At 32.5% G+C, this 23,333-nt stretch overlaps 3 protein-coding genes across 4 annotated transcripts in view; 2 read left to right on the plus strand and 1 right to left on the minus strand.

The window, feature by feature from the left end:
* Positions 1-23,333, minus strand: part of LOC144848722 (low molecular weight phosphotyrosine protein phosphatase-like) — a 203,424-nt gene that overhangs the window by 28,459 nt on the left and 151,632 nt on the right. The gene's annotated exons all lie outside the window — the stretch shown is intronic.
* On the plus strand, positions 1,291-16,780 carry LOC144847771 (beta-microseminoprotein-like). 2 transcript variants are annotated; one of them, XM_078704284.1, is made up of 4 exons: positions 1,291-1,450; positions 14,526-14,616; positions 15,273-15,387; positions 16,298-16,780. In XM_078704284.1, the coding sequence occupies exons 2-4, from the start codon at positions 14,535-14,537 to the stop codon at positions 16,425-16,427; spliced, it is 327 nt and encodes a 108-aa protein (XP_078560410.1). In that variant the 5' UTR covers positions 1,291-1,450; positions 14,526-14,534; the 3' UTR covers positions 16,428-16,780. The 2 variants fall into 2 exon arrangements, with proteins under 2 accessions (XP_078560410.1, XP_078560411.1); XM_078704285.1 differs by lacking the exon at positions 1,291-1,450 and adding an exon at positions 1,485-1,606.
* On the plus strand, positions 17,580-20,291 carry LOC144848719 (uncharacterized). The gene is made up of 4 exons (XM_078705578.1): positions 17,580-17,740; positions 18,357-18,561; positions 19,204-19,389; positions 19,929-20,291. The coding sequence occupies exons 1-4, from the start codon at positions 17,680-17,682 to the stop codon at positions 20,056-20,058; spliced, it is 582 nt and encodes a 193-aa protein (XP_078561704.1). The 5' UTR covers positions 17,580-17,679; the 3' UTR covers positions 20,059-20,291.

Raw genomic sequence — 23,333 nt, forward strand, 5'->3', positions numbered from 1 at the left:
CTGGACCCCTTGTCCTCTATGATAGGATGTACTGGTGTTGGTGGGGGTTGTGGCCATACCAAGTGACACTGTACTTTAAAGTATGCCCAACAAGCATCCACGTTTATGCAAATCAGCAAATTTGTTTCGTGAATTAGTTCATCACAGAACTTATGAGAAATATGATTATGATATTTTTTTAACATTACCTTTTCTAGTTTAAAGCAGGCTGGTTTATAGTCTATTCAGTTGAAAAACCCGTACACATACATTACGAACGTGAACAGACTTATTTCTCCCAACAAACCTCCACATTTATGCAAATCAGTACATTTGTTCGTGGAACAGTTAACCAGTTCATCACAAAACTTCCGTTTAGATTATGATTATTTAAAAAAAATTTCTTTAGTTTGTAATATATCAGGTGAATAAAGTGTATGCATACATATTTGAACGTGAAAGGATTTTCTTTACCAGTTCGGCGGTACAAACAACATCTTTAATTATATTACACATTGATGTTAATAAAAACTGAGGGTATAAACCATGCCATTCCTTTTATACACATTGTTATTAAATGGTTCGGGCAAGTCTCAGTAGTATAACAACGCTCTACGTCAGCTTTACTATTCATAGATTTCGAATGTTTGGAATTCCCTTAGTAATTAGTGCTATCTGCCGTATTTGGAAATTAAAACAACCCACATTGGGGCTTCTGATATTACGCATTCATATAATGTCACCTGATCAAATACTTTTATAAATAAATTACGTTCACTCGATATGAAAATTGTATATCATCTGTATATTACCGGTTTGAATTGTGACAAATATATTTTACAGTATGTTTGTCCAGTATCGTAGCAAATTCCGTAATACATCATCTCATGTGCATCACACGTGGTTCTTGTATCATGGAATTTGCCTGTGATACTGTACATATTTACAGTACCGAGAATCGGTGGTATCCCCACTAAAAGGTAGTATTATGAGTGTTAAATGAACTTGCTGGGTACTTCCGCTTTTATGACTGACAGACATGCCGACGTTTAATTCGAGAAAAAAAATTGCTGGATTTAAAACGATAATACATATCTGCATTTGTTTCACTTATGACATCATTATGATACGTCAAAAGTTTACGATGTAATTTGTTTTAAGAGCTGCAATACAAAAACACTCTCAACATGTTAATCTCTATTGAAACTTGCATGGAATATCAACATTGGTTGTAATTTATTACATCCAAAAAGCTTAATACTACATCCACTCCCGTGTGAATTGGCTTTACGATGGGAGGATTATACGGTGATATTCAGTGAACCTAATCCGGCGAGTAATTAGTGTTGAGAGCGGCGTATGATGCACCGTATCAATAGTCGTATAAGAATATCATATCATAACGTGCTAACTATTTTTATTCGCAGTCTTTCTCTCATCACATAACACAAAGTTTCTTTCTCACCCGAAGGTAAGTCTATGCTTTTTATTTGTATAACGATAATATGCAAATTGCATGGTTGATGCTGCTATACCATGCGTTGTAATTGTGAATCTCGTTTCATTATTGTGCCGGTGACATCCGAGATGAAACTAGGAGATAAACTAATTCCAGCATAGGAGATACGTGAGTAAAACTATACAAACGACGTTTTAAGTTTTATTAATGTTAAAATGATTTATATTGACTGGACGGTGTCAGCAGCCGTTTTAGACGTAACGTACGAGAGAAGGTAGACATAAAATGGACAGGATGATTGCTTTACGTGGATGTATATTTTGCTTTAATCGTCTCTATAAATTTATAAAATTTCGGAAAAGGTAGGCAGTATGCTTAGGTTTGTGTTTTATGTGGATACGTGCTATTCTGTCCTCGTCCCTAAATCTCATGTTTAAACAAGGTAAGCTACTGCATACGTACATGTATTTTTTGTGGAGGCCTATTATTTTCGTTATTCCTCCCCATAGATAATTTGCGCATTAAAAATGTAAAGTATGTTTCTGGTACTTCATAGTATGCTTAACTTTGTGTTTCATGTGGACATACATACCCCATACCTATTAACAACGTTTATGCCAAGGTATGTTGTGTTACGTTTGTAATTTGTTTGTAAATTCCACTTTTAATCGTTATATTCACGTATGCAGTGCTTTGTCTATGCTTCACCTGGAGGGTACATATAGCCTTTGTTTTAATCGTCGTTTGTACATTTCTGACATTGCTATATTTGAATATTGAGAAAGACACTAGCTCCCCCGCAGACGCCTATTGTAGTTAAAAACCTCCCTAGTACGATTCTGGTCATCTGGATGGGTGTAATATAGCGGAACGTACAGACTCTCACTCTAAAGCTTGGTTTCCGCATAGGACGCAAAAAAAAAAAAAGTAGATACAAACGCAAGCGAGTTAACCAATGGCAAATAGCGACAGACAATAATCCATAGCTTATGATTGGTCAACTCACGTGCGTTGAGCTTACGTCTTTGCGTTGCGTGTCCTTGCGTTGCGTCCTAATTGGAACGAAGTTTATTAGCTTACAGTTTGTGTTTGACGTAGATGCATAACCTTAGTTTACACATTATTTTACCTGTGCACGTAACTGGGAGCCTTGTTAGCTTGTCTCACGAGGACCAAGTACGATGATGTACTAAACAGTGCCGTCATTAGTATTAATTTGCTCTTAATTATAGTGCATACTAATTCCACTTGGCAGTGAAATAAATAACATATGGCAGCAAGGCTTTTTAAAATGAGCCTATACTATATATAGAATAATTATAAAACTATATCCAACATAACGCCGAACACAATTGTACCGAATACCGGCCAGGTCATCTGTTACTTGTAAAAATGCATACAGAAATATGTCGATTGTATTATGTAAAATCCACTCATTTTATTACCATTGTCTAACTTACTTTATTACGAGTAATTTTAGGATTGTATTACGCTTTTCATACTGTGTTTCACTTGTTAAGCATGACGTATGTATTCCTGAATATAATGTATAACATTATTTAATTATAACGACGTTGAAATAATGTGTTATTTACCACATTCCTATGAGGTAGGCTACAATTCCTATGTATTAAACAGTAATAGGAAACATTTTGAGCCCAACAAAGTATGCCCCTTCCCCAATAGGAGTGTACCCAGAATAGAGTTTGGTCATAGTGTTAAAACATAATACCCTCGTGAATGTGCCTACGAGAGTATGGGTGTCCCCGTTCCAGTAGACATAAAACGAAACATGAATGTTTGTAAAGTCGATTCAGTTAATTTTTATATAATATTATATATTTTTTATATAATTCTTTCTTCAAATTCTACCTAATTACATTATATTTATTGTCCATCGAATTATGGATTACCCAGTGTCACATGTATCACATCTGACGCATGCATCATGGGCCAAAACGCTTATTATTTTGTGAATTTTCTTTTCTGGATATATACAGTACAGAGAATAGGGTGAATGTATTTATCTACTTTAGCTCTCATGACCCAGATAAAGAGCACAAACCTCAACGAAAAACCTTTGCTTTAGATGTTGTAAATTTTGTTGTAAATTAATAATAAATCTCTTTTGCATTTAGCTTTTACAATATTGATAAATGTTTCCAATTAGATAAAAATGAATTACCCTTTTGGATTTCAACCTCAACACATTGTGTAGAGATTGGTTATTATGTTCTTTCTAACATCAGTGCATTACGCAACAGAAAAAAAAATCTAGCAAATTTAGGTTTTAGGTAATTTACGAGAAGTGCAGAAATGTTGGCAAAAAAGGTTTTAGTCGATAAAGTGTTTGTACGAAGTTGTTGAGTTCATGAGATAAAATATCTCTGTTCCACTTTTAGATAACACTTGCTTTATTGTTTCTTTATTGATGAAGTTGTTCTAATTCTTCTTGAATGTAGGTCTGTTTATGTAACAGAGTGACGTATCGTTGCTTAATGTTGTTAGAATAGATTGTTACGAATAGCTTGGGATATATTAAAATAAACGACACTACATGACTACTGTATACTAAGTAGTGGAGTTGGCAATTTGACTATTTTTTGCTTTAAAGATGTATTATCCTCTAAAAACATGAACAATAAAGATTTAAATGAGTGCTAAATAATTAAATCAGATTTTGAATAGGTTATTTTGTAGTTTTAATAAAGGTAATCCCCTCCGTAAAAAAAACGAAAAAAAAAAAGTTTTCTCATATAGAATGACAAACTAAATGGTCAAATTCAACCGAAAACCCATTGGCTGGCAGCAAATGTGACTATTTTTGCTTTAAATCACAGTTTTTTCATGTAAATACATTTTGTTTCGATTCATTTTTTGTTCAAAGCGAATAACTATTAGGCCTATGTGACATTAAAATGGCATATTCAACAACAAAAAATAAAAATAAATATTTTTTTCAGGGAACAAGACATCCTTAATTACAATTTTTTAGGTAAATCGGTTTTTGTTCTCGCTCCAATTTTTGGATGTGACATTATAATGACCTGATTTTTTTTCAGGGCGAAAAAAATATCATTTGATACTAAAACTAACAACAGTAATAGAAAACGTTGCCGAACTAGACCAAATACCTTTTTTTAAATAATAAAATACACATAGATAATGTTACATCAACGATACATTTCAGCTAGTCAACGAAGTATGATATATTGTTATTTATCTATCTTTTATGTATATCTATCTGTCATAATTATTATTCAACGAGTGTAATGGTTAAGTATAAAAGCACATATTTACGTAAATATTACATGATCCTGCATAAATAATGTCTGACATGAGGGTCATGGCGCATGCGACAGAGACTCCCAGAGTATACATTTGTCTAGGCCCATACCAGTAAATTAAGAGGCCAATACCAGTATAAACAACACCTATTACAAGTTACTTAACATGTACAGTAAAATTGTATGTGTGGAGAGTTCTTTTAACAGTTTTCGGTTTCACTTTTTTTTGCTTTTCTGTCGGTTGTTTTCGGTTAATAGTACGACCAGGTTACAATATTGTATACTTCAACACCCCACCAAACACCATCACCACCAGTGACACAACTCTATTATGGCCATCTCCATGTCCAGACTGCCTTCTTTTGATACACGTTATTGTATGTTAAGCTCTGTCTACACTATCAAACTTTATGTGACATAAAATGTGATGTGCCCATATATGGACATGCTGATATCATATCACTACCATATTCAAGCATATCACTACAATATATTTGGACACATCACACTTATTTTGATAGTGTAGACTGAGCTTTATACGTGCGCGCCGTGATTTGTTTTGCCATTGATGACGTCGTACTAGATGAGTGTATTATACAATAACACATACACAGACGTAGTTATAATTTGAAGTCAAATGACATTCAGACGCAGTAAGTTGGATTACCATAGTTACACCTCTTAAGCGACCAGAGGCACATGCCCTAAGACGACACATTGGAAAGAAGATTTATCTAATAAATATTCAAAAACAATGTTATTACTAATTTCAAAATATGAAATATGGAAGTGTATTTATGAGACTGTTAAGTATGGGAATGGTTTAAGTATAGATTCGGACTGTTGAAAGATGGTTATCTAATCAGGGCAACCTATTCCATATAATTTAAAATTATTTAATTGAATTTATTAGAAATTTATTAGATTTCTATTATTAGAAATAGCCCTACCAGCAGGAAAATCTGTTTCAAAATCACGAGTGGATCCAGGATTTTGAAATAAGGGGATATGGGAAGCTTATCTCCCATCTATCACAAATGATGATATTAATAACTTAAGATTATTGGTTAATTTGCCTAAATACATGGTAATTAAAAATATATATAGAAGCGAATTTTAACCTTATACTAAAAGATTAATTTGATATTATTCCGTATTTATATTATTCAATATGTTTGATATCCAAATTCATACTCCAATCACTAAAAATGATTAATATCAATATAAAATCTGTATAGACGGCGTGTTTAAACTTAGCGACAGCATTCACCGAAACATCCAATCAGTTTGATCAATAATTAAAAGTGTTTTCATCGATGGCAGGTTGGTAAAGAGGGCCTTTATCTGATTTATAGGAAAGGCACTGGCGTAACGCAGAGGCATGATGCCCCTGGCCTAGGAACCCTAAGTGGCCTCCAATGCTGGAGACTTCTGGTGTTTTTAACCTTTTTCGACACATCTCAATGTCTGGACACTGCTCGGGGATCACCATAAGCTCCCGGGCCCATGGGTTTAGCCAGTGAGCGCTCATACCCGTTACGTCACTGGGGAAAGAATGTTGATCTTCTCCAGAATTAAATTCAACAAACATTTATTTTATCAAATGCCATACAAATAATACAGAGCATAAAATGAGGACCAGCCTAGAAGTAACTTGTTTCAGTTGGCCCTTTAACATGGTTACAAAAAATAACAAGAACAAGTAAGGATACTTATACAGAGTAATATAAATATGTAGATAAAGTAAGTATAGTTTGAATCTATAGAGATATTCAATCTTTATATACTGCCACATTGGTGTATTCTAATCCTAGAAGATATGTTTGCAACGTTCATCAACGATCATTTCTCAACGTTCAAGTTGAATTTTGATTTGCCGTGATTATTTCAGTATAGATGAGAAACATTGCATCACCGATGGGACTTAAGCTCGTAAATCTCAGTTTCATCATATAATATTCTTCTAGAATTGCAATTTAAACAATTATTTGGATAGATTTAAGCCTGCCGTTCAATGGCAATTTCAACGATCGTTTGGAAATAGATTAGGCTTCATATTGACAGCACTGGCGCCGATAGCAAGCACTCTTGCTTTTCTGTTCCTCCAAGGACGATAACTTGACAAAGTTTGAAAAGAGATTCAGGTTGAATATCTTTAACCCGAATTATGACCTGAGTATTAAAAGTGCCGTTTGAATTTCAGATGATACCGTTATGATATTAACTCCAGTAACGACAACATTAAGAGTATCGTGCTACGGTAGTAAAAAATCATACTGTAATACAAGTTGTTAAATTAGTTAGAGAATTCGTATATTCATCTGAGGAAGCATCATATTTAATATTTATATATATATATATATATATTATAATAATAATTATATCATTTGATAGCTTACTGCACCTCATTTCTCGTGGCACATAAGACCATCTCTTCTATTTGCTTGCCCGTTTCCATCTCCATTCATCAGCACCAACATCCGTCCATCCGTTTCTCTTCTTGTTTTTCATTTGCATGTCACCGTGCCTCTCTTTTCCTCTCTGGTTGACATATCAGTGAAATCCTACTCTTGTCTGTTGGTATCTATAGCTCAATGTACACCATTTCCGTTTCCTCGGTTTTATTTCGTATATTTAATTGCAACGAGTTTTTTTTTTTTATGTTGCATTAGTGTTAAGCCATCCGATCCTCAGAATCTTCCTGAAGCACTTGTTTCAGAATGAAAAGCTTCTGCATGTCTTATTTTGTCGGGGGTAAATGCAAATGTTTAAATTACGTCACAAATTAACTTAAATCATGTAGTCTCTGATTTATTACAGTGGATTAAATGTATAGTTATTGATCTAACAAACTAACAAACTAACAAAATGGTTTCACAACAACTACTACGATAAACAGTTCATCAATAATCCTTATTCGGAATGGGTAACTACTTCACTGGTAATTATAAACACATAAATATTTCAATGCATATTATTAACCACAATCTCGTCTATTTGTTTATACACTGATAGACGATTTTGCTTTAATATCATATCAACGCTCGACTAACCAAGTGCGACTGTCCGGTCGTTTATAATTTATCACATCGCGCTAAAAGCATGTAGACAACGAATTAAAATCTGATTTGATACCACTAGGGTATAATAGATGGCGATCTTCTCTTGAATGGTTAATCACAACACGTGCCAACCGGGCCTAGACTAATTCTAAAACGTGCATTATTATTTCGAAGCATTGTGTTAATTGGAACACAAACTTTGAGTTGGTGCAACAGATTTCGCTGATTATTATTATTTTACTCTACTCCTGTCTGCCTTCTAAGTACACTGGCTTCGTAGTAAAAAGTAATTACATGTACTTTAATGTAGATATAAAACTCGCACATTGTGAGTGATAGGCCTCGTAAACACCAGTGTGACATTCATTCATCAACAACTGCAACAACAAATGTACTAATTTTACACTTTAAGTTGAGAATGCTAGTTTGAGTTGATAATAATGCTTTGCGTTTCAATTCGCATAGTTTGTTGATGGTATTGTTTTGCTTTTACAAAAAAAGAAGTTAGTCGGTTATACAACATTATTTGTTGCAATGTGTAGGAACCACGAACCCCGTAAGGATCTAGTTAATTATTTATTCTTTATCTATGCTTTGTTTTCAATCACGTGCAAACGCGACTCTACAGCTCACTATGTCGGTTGGTTGGTTGGTCGGTCGGTCGGTTGGTTGGTTGGTCGGTCAGTAAACACGAACTCAAATTTGAGCACGCGACTGCAGCCATGTATATTGCCTTGTTATTATAATATATTATAAACCCAATATTATTTGGTGATCTTCTGAGATACCACGGTGAATGTACATACAAATATTAACCAACGGGGATGTATACAGGCCTATGCTACATTTATGTTCACGTCCCACATCCCCGGGACATTCCTCTGGGAACCGATGGAATCTAATGAAAAGTTGCAGATGTCTCTTACCGTAATAGTAATAAAAAGTGTTGAAATGTGTCCGAAAGTGTAGGCCTACAAACCATGCTTGGTTTTACTGTAGAAACTAAAAATATGGTTATATTATAATGTATCAACTTTATAGGTCTTCTTTTACGATGCTTTCAAAAACAGGGCAGCCAAGAATTTCGATTTTTCTTACATTCTACTTAAAATCAAACCAATGACGTTTTTACGTTATAACATTTTCAGTTTCAGTTTTGAAGTATTATTTGTCATGTTTTATGAGAAATGTATGATTAAAAATAAATACTGAGCTCGTATGTTGAAATCTATAAAATCCCGTCTAAGTAGGCCTTAAACGTAAAGTTCGTTTACATGTTTTCATCAAAACAAGTTTTAGTTATTAATACAGTATTTTTACGACGACGTGCTTAAAATGTCCGCAAAAATTCAATTTGCTTTTAAATGGATTCATATTTAATCTCGGTATGATATGTTTTTATCGATGAATATTGCTCTATATTGGCTATGATTAAACTGTTACCGTTATCGAGACAATTCCCACAGATGATGAAGTGACGTCAGAATAGCTAAAACAGAACAATAGATTATCTATTCAATAAGCCTATAAGTCTAGATTTTCACTGGAGAAAAGTGGTCGTGTTTAGCTAAGCGCGCGAAATAGTAAACAAAACTTGGTTTACTCAATATATACAAGTACCCGGATTAGAGAGAAAATTTCGTACTGAATGTTACACGGGGTTCAGAAAAGTATTTGCGCTTAAAATCTTCGGAAAAGTGTTGAAAATAACGACGAGAGATTAAGATTGAATCACATTGATAATGCACACATTCTCATTGTTGTTTTAAAATTTAGACGCATTTTGGGTGTGGCGCAAAAATCTGTATTTTTAAATACAGGTTAAATACAGGTTAAAACCATTATTTGCTATTGACAATATACAAACAATATTACATGGTGAACAATATTACTAACAGGTATCTAAGCAGGCTATACAGTCGACCGGTTAGATCAGATATATTTCAGTCTCTTCTGTCTGTTGCCATTGGCTACTCGTTAGTTTCTTTTACTCGTTCAATATCAAATTAATTTTAACATAGTCATATAGCTCAGTTGACTCGGATTGCTAAATTAAAGTTTCAGTTATGTGGCGCTCATTCTGTTAGTTGGTATGTTTGTTTGACGCTCATGATTTGGGCCACAAAGTGTGAGTTTGCGCAGTATCTTTCGTTTTGATGTATAATTAATAAAGGAATTAAGTGTAACTAGACTAAGTGAAAAATATATTATATGATTTGAACTTTTTAAGTAAGAATATGTGATATCTATAGAAATGTCTTTAATTTATACAGACCACCTATAATATGGAATCTTTCAAATACCAGGTTACCAGATTTATAAATGTTTTTATATATCTTTTCACTCATTTTTGGTAATGTCGTCCATTATGTTGTTTTATGGTTTCGTTCGATTTCTGTACACATTAAGCTATTACGTAATTTATCATCAGAATCTAGTATAAGACATGTTGATAAAGGCGGTACATAAATCATACGTTGATATTTTTGACAACTGTGATTGATACCACAAATTAATGGATGAATGGGGATAAGAAATGGGGGCAGTGAATAGTATAAGGATAAACGAGATTGCGAACTGAAAAATGAATTGCTAGTGTATGTGCAATGCATGCATCTACTGTATAATACATAAGCAAAGTGAAAGTTGGTTGATAAAAAAAGAGCCAATTTGTATTCTTTCGTTATAGTTTTGAATATTTTGAAATGATATTATTTAAAATTTAGTAATAGGAAAATGTATGTTATATATATAAATATTGCTATATAGTATTGCAAAATAGCCACGTGACATTATCAAAATGCGAATTATAAGCTGTAATATAAAAGAGTAAAAAAGTATTTTATTACAGTAGAGTGATTTATATGGTACAGAAACTCGTGTTTTATGAATTAATAAACATTAAAACCCCTCGTTGGAATGTTCGATACTTTCTTATGATGTGGTATTCGTGTAGATAGACTGTGAAAGTTGCATTATTTTGCATCGCGTCTTTTCTGCTATATCAACCGATATTGAATGAATAAATTAGGTCCTGAGGGAGACTGAATCATCGTGATGCAATTAATGTCAAATCCGATCCATTGTAACGATGTTTAGAATATAGTAATTACAAGTGAGATAGCAGCAGTGATTTCCCACCTTGTCCGATGTTTCAGTGGTGAGATCGAAAACACGCTTTTAAATTGGCTTTATCATTCGTCCACATTTTTATTTATTTATTTTAAATAAAGGTGGGCCATCAAGCCGAAGCTGATCGTTAAGGACCCTCAGTACAATACAATTTCAGAACAATAATATGAAAATAATAGACATCAATAAAAAAAATATATAATTATATATAATTAAATTATTAAAGATGTTTTTTTCCTACTCTGACATAATTTGTACTTTATACCAAGTACACTGAGAATACATTAAAAAAAAAAAAGTAATTCTCGGGTGGGACTCGAACCCACTTAGTATAAAAGTATACAAGTTACGTCAGAGTAGGGCAAAACATCTAACCAATTACCTCTCAACACGTGCTCAACTTAGTGTTTAGTGTTTGCGCGTGACAGCATCGTATAGTATAACAAATAATTAGGTGATCATTTAGAATAAAATGATCACCTATTATTATTGTATCAAATCTTTATTTTTCTTTTTATTGTTTCTGTACACTATTTTGTGTAACAGATATCTCCAAAAGTTTAATGTCAATGATTACCAAAATTTCAGAATATCTTTCAAATGATATAACTTAATCCTAATAAGCTTTCCAGCGTGATCACTCATCCGTGACGTCATTTATACGCCATTTTGTGAAATCACATTATCAATCATATCTCCATAATTCATTATCACATATTAATGAAATTCACTACACGTAAACTTCAGGTCAAGGGTAAAAATATTAGCAAATAAAAAGTTGCGCGTTTCAAGGTCATGCACGTGAAATCGCGCGTTAAAAATTTAGAACGCTCAAAATTAAGTTTTGATCAATTTAGAGCATGAATTAGGCCATTTGCGCGTTTCAAAAAATTACTGCGCAAAAACACGTTTTTGCGCACGCGATTCTTAGAAAGCGTAAAAAATAAAATTTGATGTATAAATCACAATCTACTCACAATTCTTAGTACATTCACCAATTTTGAGTCCATTCCGACTTAAGATAACGCTATACGAGCACGTTAAAAATGACAAAATGCGCAAATTAATTGCATCAAAGTGCTGAAAATGGTGAAAAATAAGGCATTTTTAAAATGAAAATAACTCTTCAGAATGCAAGATGACCCCCATTTTTTTTAACTTATTCGGGAAGCCATTGAGTTGTAGATATGAATTCATGTACACATTTGACGTACAAAATGTTGTGACGTCATCAAATGGCCACTTGAATTTAAAATTAAGTTTTTTTTCTCTTTTGTCATATTTTATCACATTCAATAGAACGCGTCTCTAATAATTTGTGCCTGATTTTCGCTCAAATTTTAGTATGTGATTTCTCAATTAATTGACTTTCTCATGACCTGCCACTATTTTTATTTTGATGACGTCATCACGTGTAAAAACTTGAATAACGTAGGTCGTGTAATTTCACCTTCGCCGTAAATTTGAATATCTTACAGCTCTTCAGAATTGAAGGTTACCTTGATAATTATAATTTATTATGAAAGCTGATGAAATGTAGATATGAATTCATATAAAAATTAAGCCTATCGGATGTTGTGACGTTAACATATGGCCAGTTGAAGTTAAAAAGTAGTTTTTTCATCTTTTTCGTCAAAGTTATACAAATTTCAAAGAGCGCGCACAGCGCTTCTACGTGCCAAATTCTCTTCCAATTCTTATATTTATTTGCTCAATTCATTATCTTTTGAAATTGTCATCTTCGAGTTTATTTTCATAATTCCATCATACCAAAAAATTAGAACATGATGTGTGTCCCGTAATTTCACCTATGCTACACTGTATATAGATACATTATATACTGTACATATTGTATATGGCATATAATAGGCACAACTCAGCACTAAAGCGTATAATAGGATGGCATAAATCAACATTTTCTGATCGTATGTTAACGTACGTGCAAAAAAATTATTTCGGTAAAATGATAAAAATGATCACCTATAATTCGTCAAAGTGACGAATTAAATTCTAGTGTAAAATTGTTTTTATACAAAAACAATTTTACTTCCCAATTTCTTTCTGTACAGATTTTGTGTAACAAATATCTCAAAAAGTTTAATGCCAATGATTACCAAAATTTCACAATGTCTTTCAAATACTTTAACTTAGTCCTAATAAGCTTTCCAGTGTGATCACTCATCCGTGACGTCATTTAGACGCCATTTTGTGAAATCACATTATCAATCATATCTCCATAATTAATCATCACATAATAATGAAATTCACTACACGTAAACTTTAGATCAAGGGTAAAAATATTAGCAAATAAAAACGCACGCACACGTAGGGTCATGCGCGTGAAATCGCGCGTTTAAAATTTAAAAAGCTCAAAATTAAGTTTTGATCAATTTAGAGCATGAATTAGGCCATTTGCGTGTTTCAAAAAATTACTGCGCAAAAACACGTTTTTGCGCATGCGTACAAAAAAGCGTAAAAAATCGAAATTTTTTTGTACAAATTGCATTCTACTCATCTTCCTTAGTACATTCACCAAATTTGAATCCATTTCGACTTAAAATAGTGCTATACGAACACGTTAAAAATTACAAAATGCGCACATTAATTGTACAAAAGTGGTAAAAATGGTAAAAAATAAGGCATTTTTAAAATGAATAGAACTCTTCAGAATGGAAGATGACCCCCAATTTTTTTAACTTATTATGGAAGCCAATGAGTTGTAGATATAAATGTATATACACATTAGACGTATAAAATGGTGACGTCATCATTTGGCCACATGAATTTTTAAAATAGGGTTTTTTTCCCCTTTTCTCATATACCACCATATTCAACAGAGCGCAACTCGCTTATCTGTGATCGATTTTTTTTTTTATTTTTAATATATTCTACCTCAATCAATTATTTTTCTTATGAGTTGCCAATATTTTCATTTTGATGACGTCATCACCTCTTAAAATTTGAATAACGGTGGTTACGTAATTTCACCTATAAGGTATATTTGAATACCTTACAGCTCTTCTGAATTAAAGTTGACCTTGATGTTTATAACTTATTATGAGAGCTGGTGAAATGTAGATATGAATTATTATAAAAATTAAGGCTATCGAATGTTGTGACGTTATCATATGGCCAGTTGAAGTTAAAAAGTAGTTTGTTCATCTCTTTCGTCAAAGTTATACAATTTTTAAAGAGCGCGCACCGCCCTTCTACGTGCCAAATATTCTTCCAATTGTTATATTTTATTGCTCAATTCATTATCTTTCGATATTGCTATCCACAAGTTTATTTTGATAATGTCATCAGTGCCGAAAAATTAGAAAATGATGTGTGTCCGTAATTTCACCAATGCTACACTGTATATAGATATACAGTATATACTGTACATAATGTATATGGCATATAATAGGCACAATAAGCGTATAATAGGATGGCATACATCAACATTTTCCGATTGTATGTTAACATACGTGCATGTTTAAAAAATATTAATGTCAATAAAATGATAAAAATGATCACCTATAATTCGTCAAAGTGACGAATTAAATTCTAGTTGTATTTTATATTGTTGATACCTATTTTATATTTTATTATTTTTTTTTTCAGATATCTAAAATGTCCCCCAAGGAAATTATTTTATCGCTGTTTGTTTTGGCTTCAGTTGTGTGCCTTTCCTACGCTCAATGTGAAATACATAGTAAGTTCATTACCGTAGTTATTACCACTAAATACTCTTGTGTGTATATGATGTCTCCCAGTCCAATTTCATTTTAAAACGTTGATGCCACATAGGTTTGTGACGCGTAAGTTATTATTTTGCGACTCATTATTTGAAAAGGTAGCTTTGCTTATTATCACTATAAATTATCTGGCTTATTCTTGTTGTTCTATAGTATTATAATGTGTTCATATTCTTCTTCATTTATTATAACAGAGCGCGAATGGAATTTAAAGACTGTACACGTTCGAATTGCCCCATCCGTTTATAATATCTATAGAGATTTAGTGAGGCATAAAATGGCATGGAAAATAAATAAATAAATAAATAGATCAATATTACAATAATACACACTTACCTAGTCAAATCCCGTGATACAGCGTTATATTACATTATTATTTAGTTTAAACTCTAATGCATAATTTATAAATCACTGAGTGTCACATGTGACACACATGTAACGTGTTTCATGGAATTTGCCGAGTTACTGTTAAAGGAGTGTCGGGTGTAATTGTAAACTAAAGATACATGACAGGAAAACATACATTTACGTCATTAACTTCATACCTTCGTTACCTATTCCCTTGTAACATTTAAAATGTATAAATCAACTTGTAATGTGTTTTGTCTTTTAGAGAAGGCATGTATTTACGAAAACAACATTTACGGACCATTAGAGAAGTGGTCGACAAAGGACTGTAAAACATGTACATGTTTATATTCAGGAGACGAATATCAGTGTTGTAGCGAGTAAGTCTTTTTAATTCGTATAAGACATTAAGCTTGGATCCCACTTAGACGTAACGCAATGATGTAGGCGCAACGTAAGTGAGCTAACCAGTCACACTCGATGAATTATTCGAACTGACAGTTTTGATCAACTCACTTACGTTGCGGTTACGTCATTGCGTTCCGTCCTAGAGGGAACCAAGCGTCAATTTGTGTCTACACTATCAAACTAGTTTGACAAAAAGTGTGATGTGCCCAGATATGGTAGTGATATGACATCATCGTTTCCAGGTACAGTTTGATAGTGTAGACAGAGCTTTACTATGGGCTTACGTCATTGCGTTACTGTGGGAACCAAGCTTAAAGCAACAGCTCTTATAGGTCATTTTCTCTGAGTTATGGATGAAATGGTCGGATAGTTTGTTTATCTATCCCCATATCTATGACAATATTCTGTTTACGTAGACATTATGCTAGAAAGGTGGCAATATACAATAACAATGTGGCTATACCTACCACTTGGGTTACCGCCGTAGCAGTTATTTAAAGTTAATCGATATTTATTATACAATGATAGTTATTGATCATTATTATTGACCATGTGTTTCTGCTGCAGAAAAGAAACATACATAATTTACCAATTTAGGCTTAATACTTAAAACCAAGTTCTTAGTTTAGTTTGGTCTAAGTATATTATAACAACATTGCTATGTTATGCATGTAATGCCATTGTTATGACGATCATTCTTATACATAACGACTATTATGTATTCGTTACATTTTTGTATGTCATGTTTTGAGAAATGAATTGGAGGTTATGGGTTTTACAAGTCTTAAACCGAGAACAAATACGTTCCATGGATTATTATTTTTTCTAGCGTAAAGTTGCTATTAATATATTGACAATTTATTTCTCTCTTTTTATTCGCAGCGCATGGATGCCAATAGATTACTCTTGGGACGATTGCGTACCCGTGTGGGACGAAGACAACTGCGCATATCGTCTTTTGAGAATTGACGACCCGGATGTCGAGTGCGAAGTAATGGGAGGAGTAATGTAAAACATCGGCCTTTTGTACTATAAACACATCAATTGTACCACCTGTGCGATACACGCAAACAAAATGGACAAACTTTACAGGAAAGAAATATAATTTATATAACGTTTTACTAATACTTTTTATTCATAATAAGACTGCAGAAAGAGAATATTTATCATGTCACTGGTATAATGCGATTGATATTTTATATATTATGATTGATGTTTTAATAGTTGTTACGGAGCTATAAACTGTATTATAATCCGAATTGAAATGGATCTGATTTTTGACGCTCAGCTGCAAAGAACGTTTCTATAAATATTAATTTAAATTTTATTATTCACTATTCTTAAAATTAAATGATGGTGCTTGTATTTTGGTAGTTATTTCTTTAATTGTTTTCTTGTTTACTATTTTTCGAGAAATATTTTTAATCTCTGGGAGAGGCCCGACATCGGTGCTTAAAGGCCCCCGCTAAACGTCATATATAACGATAATACACATCGTACAGTTGCCTATATCTATATATATAACTGCTGACAACAGAGCCATCCAACACCTAACATCCACACAATTTAACATTCTATTAACTTACATTCTAAACCTCTAAATAATCTCTAATCGTTTAAACGTTAAAAATTACCATTGTCATGAATTCCATAGACTAACATACTGTCTGAAAATGCTACTAACCTCAAATGAGTTACCGTAAGAATATCTAGATTGCGGGAAATTTTAAATCTATATTTTATCCATAAATGCAATCGATATAACCGCAATAAAATGTATGCCAACAATCATAACATGATTTATGATGATATTGATGATGAGAATGATAGATGTGATGTTGATGATCATGATAATCTTTATCAGGATGTTATCAGTAGACACCGTTTATACGCGCGAATCAACCTTTTGATGACTACAATACACACTTACTTTTATCGTCATTTAATGCTATTTAAAACGCAATAGCACGTATAAACATTATACCTCTTTACACTGTATTATGAACTAATTTAATTTACATAATATCCAAGGCTACACTTCATAACAAAGACAATTGAATAACCGATCAATAGCAAAGCACACAAATAGGTTCTTAAGATATGAAAACAAAGTCGATAATCAATAAACAATATAATAACTCATACTGAGTCTTTATATAGTTATAAAGACTACGTAAGCACACACTCCAAAACTCAACGACAGGTTGTGGAATTACGCTTTAAATAAATATTGGAATAGAGAAGTTTTCAACGTTTTGGTTACAATGAAGGAATTTAAAACCTATATTTGTTTATTTGGTTTAGCATTTATTAATATAGTCACAGGTAAGTGTATTTGAATAGTGTTTATTGTCATGTTTGTCTTGAATTACGCTTTGAATAGGTGAACAATTCATCGTCATCATCATCATCATCAACATCATCATCAACAACGTTGTTACCTTCGTCATCCGTTAGTTTCATTATTGTTATCTTTTTATCACTCATTATTTATCATTTACTTTCACATCATCAATCAATAATTGGTATTCATCATCACTACCACCATCCTCCTCCTCAACATCATTACGTAATTCGCTTCATTATTATCATTATTTTCCCACGTCATTATAATTATCATCATATTTATTTATCTTATTATCGTTTTTCATTTTAACTCCAACATATATTATTATCATTAACGCATTAGCATCGTACATTTTTAAACATTGTTAAATCTATTTTCATAACCTAACGCTCTGTCTACACTATCAAACTTTATGTGACAAAAAGTGTGATGTACCCAAACATGGTAGTGATATGCTTAAATATGGTAGTGATACGATATCATCATGTTCATATATGGGCACATCACATGTTTGTGTAACATACAGTCTGATAGTGTAGACAGAGCTTTATAATGCAATAATCTAAATTGTTATTTTCGCATTCCTTCATGTAGCTGCCACAGAAAAGCCAAACAACGGCCTTTGTCCGATTAATCCCACGTTGCCGACAGACGCTGCCGGCAACACTTACGAATGTCCAAAATTCAACGATGATGGAACGGAAAATTCGCACACAGAATGTTGCCATAACGACCGTCCTGATGCGGAAGGGAATTATCATTCATGTTGCCAGAATGAAGCTGATAAAACTGCAGAACAGTAAGTTGGAATATATATATATTTATTTTTTATTTCCAAACCCAACCAACAGCAAAAAGAAATTCGCAAAAAACAGGAGGGTTAACATACAAAAAACAAAACAAATAGAACAACAAAGGCCTAAATAATAAACATTATAATAAGGTAGCACTTAACTTCATTATTTCAATGAATATGGAAAAATATCAAGGCTGTTATCTTTAAGTAAAAGAGAATTATATAATTTACTTAATCTACAAAACATCCATTTTGACAGACATTCACCCTCCCGAAGGAAATGAAATGTTAGTTTGGTTCTTCTTCTACGAGAAGATACTTTCTCACATGTAATCATGTTTATTTTATTTTTACATGGTCGAAAATCGAAGTGAGTTGATGATTTAGTAAAACACATCAAAAGATTTTTCTTTCATTGACGTATTTTGTAGTTTTTTTATTGCTTCTTTTACGCCACCAGCGGTCGATTAAATCAGAAAATTAACTCAAGTTGGTATGACACGCCATGTATGAGGCCTTAAAGATATTAACCTGTTAAATCGGTTGGTGGGAATCTTTTCATTCCTCCTTTCCATGCTGCCACTTTTGTGCAAGAGTCACCGAAACATTTAGTGTGTTTATTTTTAATGTTTTTTTTTTTTATAGAAATGCAGCATTTTATCGGATACTTGCTTACATCGCCACGGGTACAGCAGTTTGTATCGCATTTGTGATAGTATATACATACTGTAAACCAGATACATTCCCATGTTTAAAACCACTGAAAAGATATTCAAAAAGAGCGTTTGACTTTACAATGGATGCTATTTGTTTCTGTCCATGTTTACCAAAGTAAGAAAACCCTCATTTTTTCACGTGCCCTTAATTTTGGATAGTTGGCAAAGTAAAAAAAAATTAAAATATTTATTATCTAGAAAGAGACGATTTTATTTGTATAGTATCAAGTTTCTAACGTTATATGTGCTTTTGAATTATTTTCAAGGTTAGTCTAAATACAGTGCCACATAATGTTAATATATGATACGAATGTGTATGACCGAACTTGTATACGATCCTATACCGAGCAATTTGTGAGATACCAATAAGATAATAAGGATTGGTACACTTGATAATTAGTTTATTGTAAATAATACAAGCCCAAAAAATAAGGATTTCGCACTACGATCTTTAAAAACGTTTGTAATTCAACGGATTAAACTGGAGGTTCTGAAACAGCCATTTATTAAACATAAATTAAAGTATATCTAATTATAGTAGTAATTGTTATCATTATTTTACTTAATATTAAATAATATTTATTATTGAAAAAGAATAAAAAAAGACTAAAACTCCATCAAGTTTTATATCTTTATAACAATTCCGTTTTTTAGGCAATGTCAGCGAGGTGAACCCAAGAAAGAAAAGAAGAAACGTGAGAGAGGTGAAAAGAACAAACCAAACGTACCGCAATGGGGAGATGACAATTTAGTGAAGCCAGACAGTTGGTACAACAATGTATAAACAAAAGACTTTTGACAAAAAACACCAAATAATCGCTGAGATTTAATCTTTTATTGTAGACAGCTTCTTTTGGGAACTACGACTCCATTTTCTTGGACGATTTTTAAGCCAATTTTTAAAATAGTATTTATTCAGATGGCCTTTATATAACATACATTTATTTTTCGTCATTTGCTATGAAATCCTACCTAGTCAGCATATGTGTATAATAGAATTGGTGAAGAAGCGGTAGTAGGGTATGGGGTGGGGTGTACTATATGGTTGGAGGGGTTATCTCAATACTGAAAAGCTCTGTCATTCTAAGCTTAATATACGATGTGCATATACATTGTATGTTCTTGCGTTGTTCTTCAAATATATAAATGACAATTTGATTTACGCAAACAAAAAAAATCGATAGATAGATAATTAAAAAAAAAAAATTAAAAAAGTGTGTTGAATTTGACCAAAACGTAAAATTTCCTGAAAAGTTCACTGGTTATTACAATCTTAAATATACCTTTGGATTTCTTAATGCACAAACCTGAAGTATCGAGAACTAATGATTTAGATTTTCTTCTGAAATTTGTCTATTTAATAAAATTCTTGTGTTGTATTAGTTAATAATATACGAGATAAATAAATGTTTACTTCGATTTGATTGATTAAATAAATAAATAAAGGAGAATATGAGGATGAAGAAGAGAGATAATACTGTATAAAGTCTTTGTGGTATCATGTATAAAATGTTTTCGACAATCACAAAATGCGATCCGCCCTCTATTGGGTTTCTAACATACATGTTTAATGACGAAGACGATAAGATAGCAAACATTCTGGAACTCAACGAAAGGCGGTGGGATACGCTTTAAATAAATATTGAATTAGATCAGTTTAACAGCTTTGGATATAACAATGACGACATTTCAAATGTACTTTTTATTGACTTTAATATTATTATTTCCTGTTGTCACAGGTACGTTTGTCTATTGTTACTTTGGTATGAATAATTCTTAGTAAATTATCATCTTAATCATCATCATTGTCAACAGTGTCATCCTCATTAGTTAAAGATGTATTGTCTCCCAAAACATAAAAAATGAAGATTAATTAAATTTGACTTTGAATAGGTTATTTTGTAGTTTTAATAAAGTTAATCACTTCTGTGGCAAAAAACACGGAAAAAACAATGTTTTCACTTATAAAATGACAAAATAAATGGTTGAATTCAACCAAAATCCATTGGCTGGCAGCCAATTTGACTATTTTTTGTTTTAAATTACAGTTTTTTCAGGTAAATAATGTTTTTTAGATCTAGTTTTTGGTCAAAGTAGGTAACTATTATGTGACATTAAAATGGCATATTCAACAACAAAAATTTCAATAATTATTTTTTCAGGGGACAATACATCTTTAATTATTTGTTTTACTTTTCACCTACATACCCCTGTGATACAATTTCACTGACTATTTTTATCGTCACTATCGTTCAATGGTTTACCACAGGAAACCCCCAAAACGGTCTTTGCGTCATAGAGGGCACCAGCAAGAAATACAGATGTCCAAGATTCAACGATGACGGATCGGACAATACGCACACGGAGTGTTGCACTAACGACCGCCCTGACAAGGATGGACATTATCATTCATGTTGTCAGAATGAAGCTGATAAAGATGCAGAACGGTACGTTACCTCTGTACAGTACACCATTTTAAAAAGCCATGAAGTGTAGCAGTAAGTAGCACAAAACAAACAAGAAAGAAAAAACAAACAAAAAAGAAGAGAGAATTTTTTTCTTTAGAAATACAGCTTTTATAATGTTGTGTCTTTTTATATTGGAATACAGAATTTATATTTATCACATCATTAGAAATCTAGCTCAAGTTTTGTTATGAAACGTCATGTATGCCAAAATATTTCTCTTCGTTTATAGTCAAATCGCCGTCTAGAACTTGCATATTAACGCGTTAAATCGGTTGGTGGAAATCGTTTCATTCCTCCTTCCATGGTTCCATTTTTGTGCTAGAGAGTCACCGAAACATTTAGTGTGTTCATAATATTAAAACAATGTGTTCTTTGTTTTGTTTCATAGAAACGCAGCGTTTTATCGGACACTTGCTTACATCATCACGGGTACATCAGTGTGTATCGCTCTCGTGATAATATTTACCTACTGTAAGGCGGATACATTCCCATGCTTGAGACCATTGAGAAGTTATTCAAACAGAATATTCGACATTACAATGGATTCCATCTGTTTTTGTCCGTGTTTGCCCAAGTAAGAACGTTTTTAAAGACTTTACACGCACTTATTTATTTTAATAAACGATTGTCATTTGAGGGCACAGACAAATAACAATTGTAGGCCTACACAGTCATTTCAACGCGAAAATAAAAATTCATATTCAAGAATCAATCAATCTATCATGTATAATTATTTTTAAAAAAGTATTATTTTGAAGAGTTACTTATATTAATAATTTTATAAAAAAATAATCTAAAGTAGTTATCCAGATTGTTAGTTTATTGTCGAAGTGAAGTTAAAACATTGTTTTTTCGATTTTCCAGAAAATTTCGTCGCGGAGAACACAAGAAAGAAAAGAAGAAGAGAGAGAGGAGTGATAAGAATAAACCAAACGTACCGCAATGGGGAGACGAAAATTTGGTGAAATTAGATAATTGGTATGATAATGTATAACGTTCTGGAAGAAATAACATTGGTGTTGACTCCATCTTGGACCAATCACCACGATTGCGTTTCTTACTGTTTTGTGGCTGGAAATTTATTAATTATTTTGAATTAAGAGGACACCTTTAATACTCATCACGTTTGGATAAGTGGAAGGTGGGCGTTCACCAATCACTGAGATATTTCCTTTAAATATTATTATGAATTTCAATAAAAAAGTATTTCCCTTAGTGATGTACCTTAGATATGAGAATTTTCTATTGATAGTGTTATGTTAAGTATATTCATTTTGTTATTGGTGAATACAACCACATTTCTTGGCTCAGTCACTAGCACCTGTATTGCAAGACAGAAAACAATAGAATCAATTTGCATAAGAAAACAAGCAATGCACAGGGGTGAAGGGAAACGAATTTGATCCAAGAACTCGAGCCTACAGTGCAGTTGTTTAGTCTAGTCTGTAGCCAACAGCAAGATGTGAGACTAAATTTTCGCTGTACAGTATGTGTCTGTATATCGATCAATCTTTTTGGTGATTTCACTCCTACATAGATCATCAATGTTTTATATTCGATATTTTACATTTTTAAAATTGTATTGGTATTA

This window comes from Antedon bifida, chromosome 7, assembly GCF_963402885.1.
Source record: "Antedon bifida chromosome 7, ecAntBifi1.1, whole genome shotgun sequence".
NCBI classification, from domain to species: domain Eukaryota; kingdom Metazoa; phylum Echinodermata; class Crinoidea; order Comatulida; family Antedonidae; genus Antedon; species Antedon bifida.

Coding starts and splice junctions, on each gene's coding strand:
- LOC144847771 (XM_078704284.1), top strand. CDS start 14,535: ATGTCCCCCAAGGAAATTATTTTATCGCTGTTTGTTTTGGCTTCAGTT. Junction 14,617..15,272: donor CGCTCAATGTGAAATACATA/GTAAGTTCATTA, acceptor TTTGTCTTTTAG/AGAAGGCATGTATTTACGAA. Junction 15,388..16,297: donor GAATATCAGTGTTGTAGCGA/GTAAGTCTTTTT, acceptor TTTTATTCGCAG/CGCATGGATGCCAATAGATT.
- LOC144848719 (XM_078705578.1), top strand. CDS start 17,680: ATGAAGGAATTTAAAACCTATATTTGTTTATTTGGTTTAGCATTTATT. Junction 17,741..18,356: donor ATTTATTAATATAGTCACAG/GTAAGTGTATTT, acceptor TCCTTCATGTAG/CTGCCACAGAAAAGCCAAAC. Junction 18,562..19,203: donor GCTGATAAAACTGCAGAACA/GTAAGTTGGAAT, acceptor TTTTTTTTATAG/AAATGCAGCATTTTATCGGA.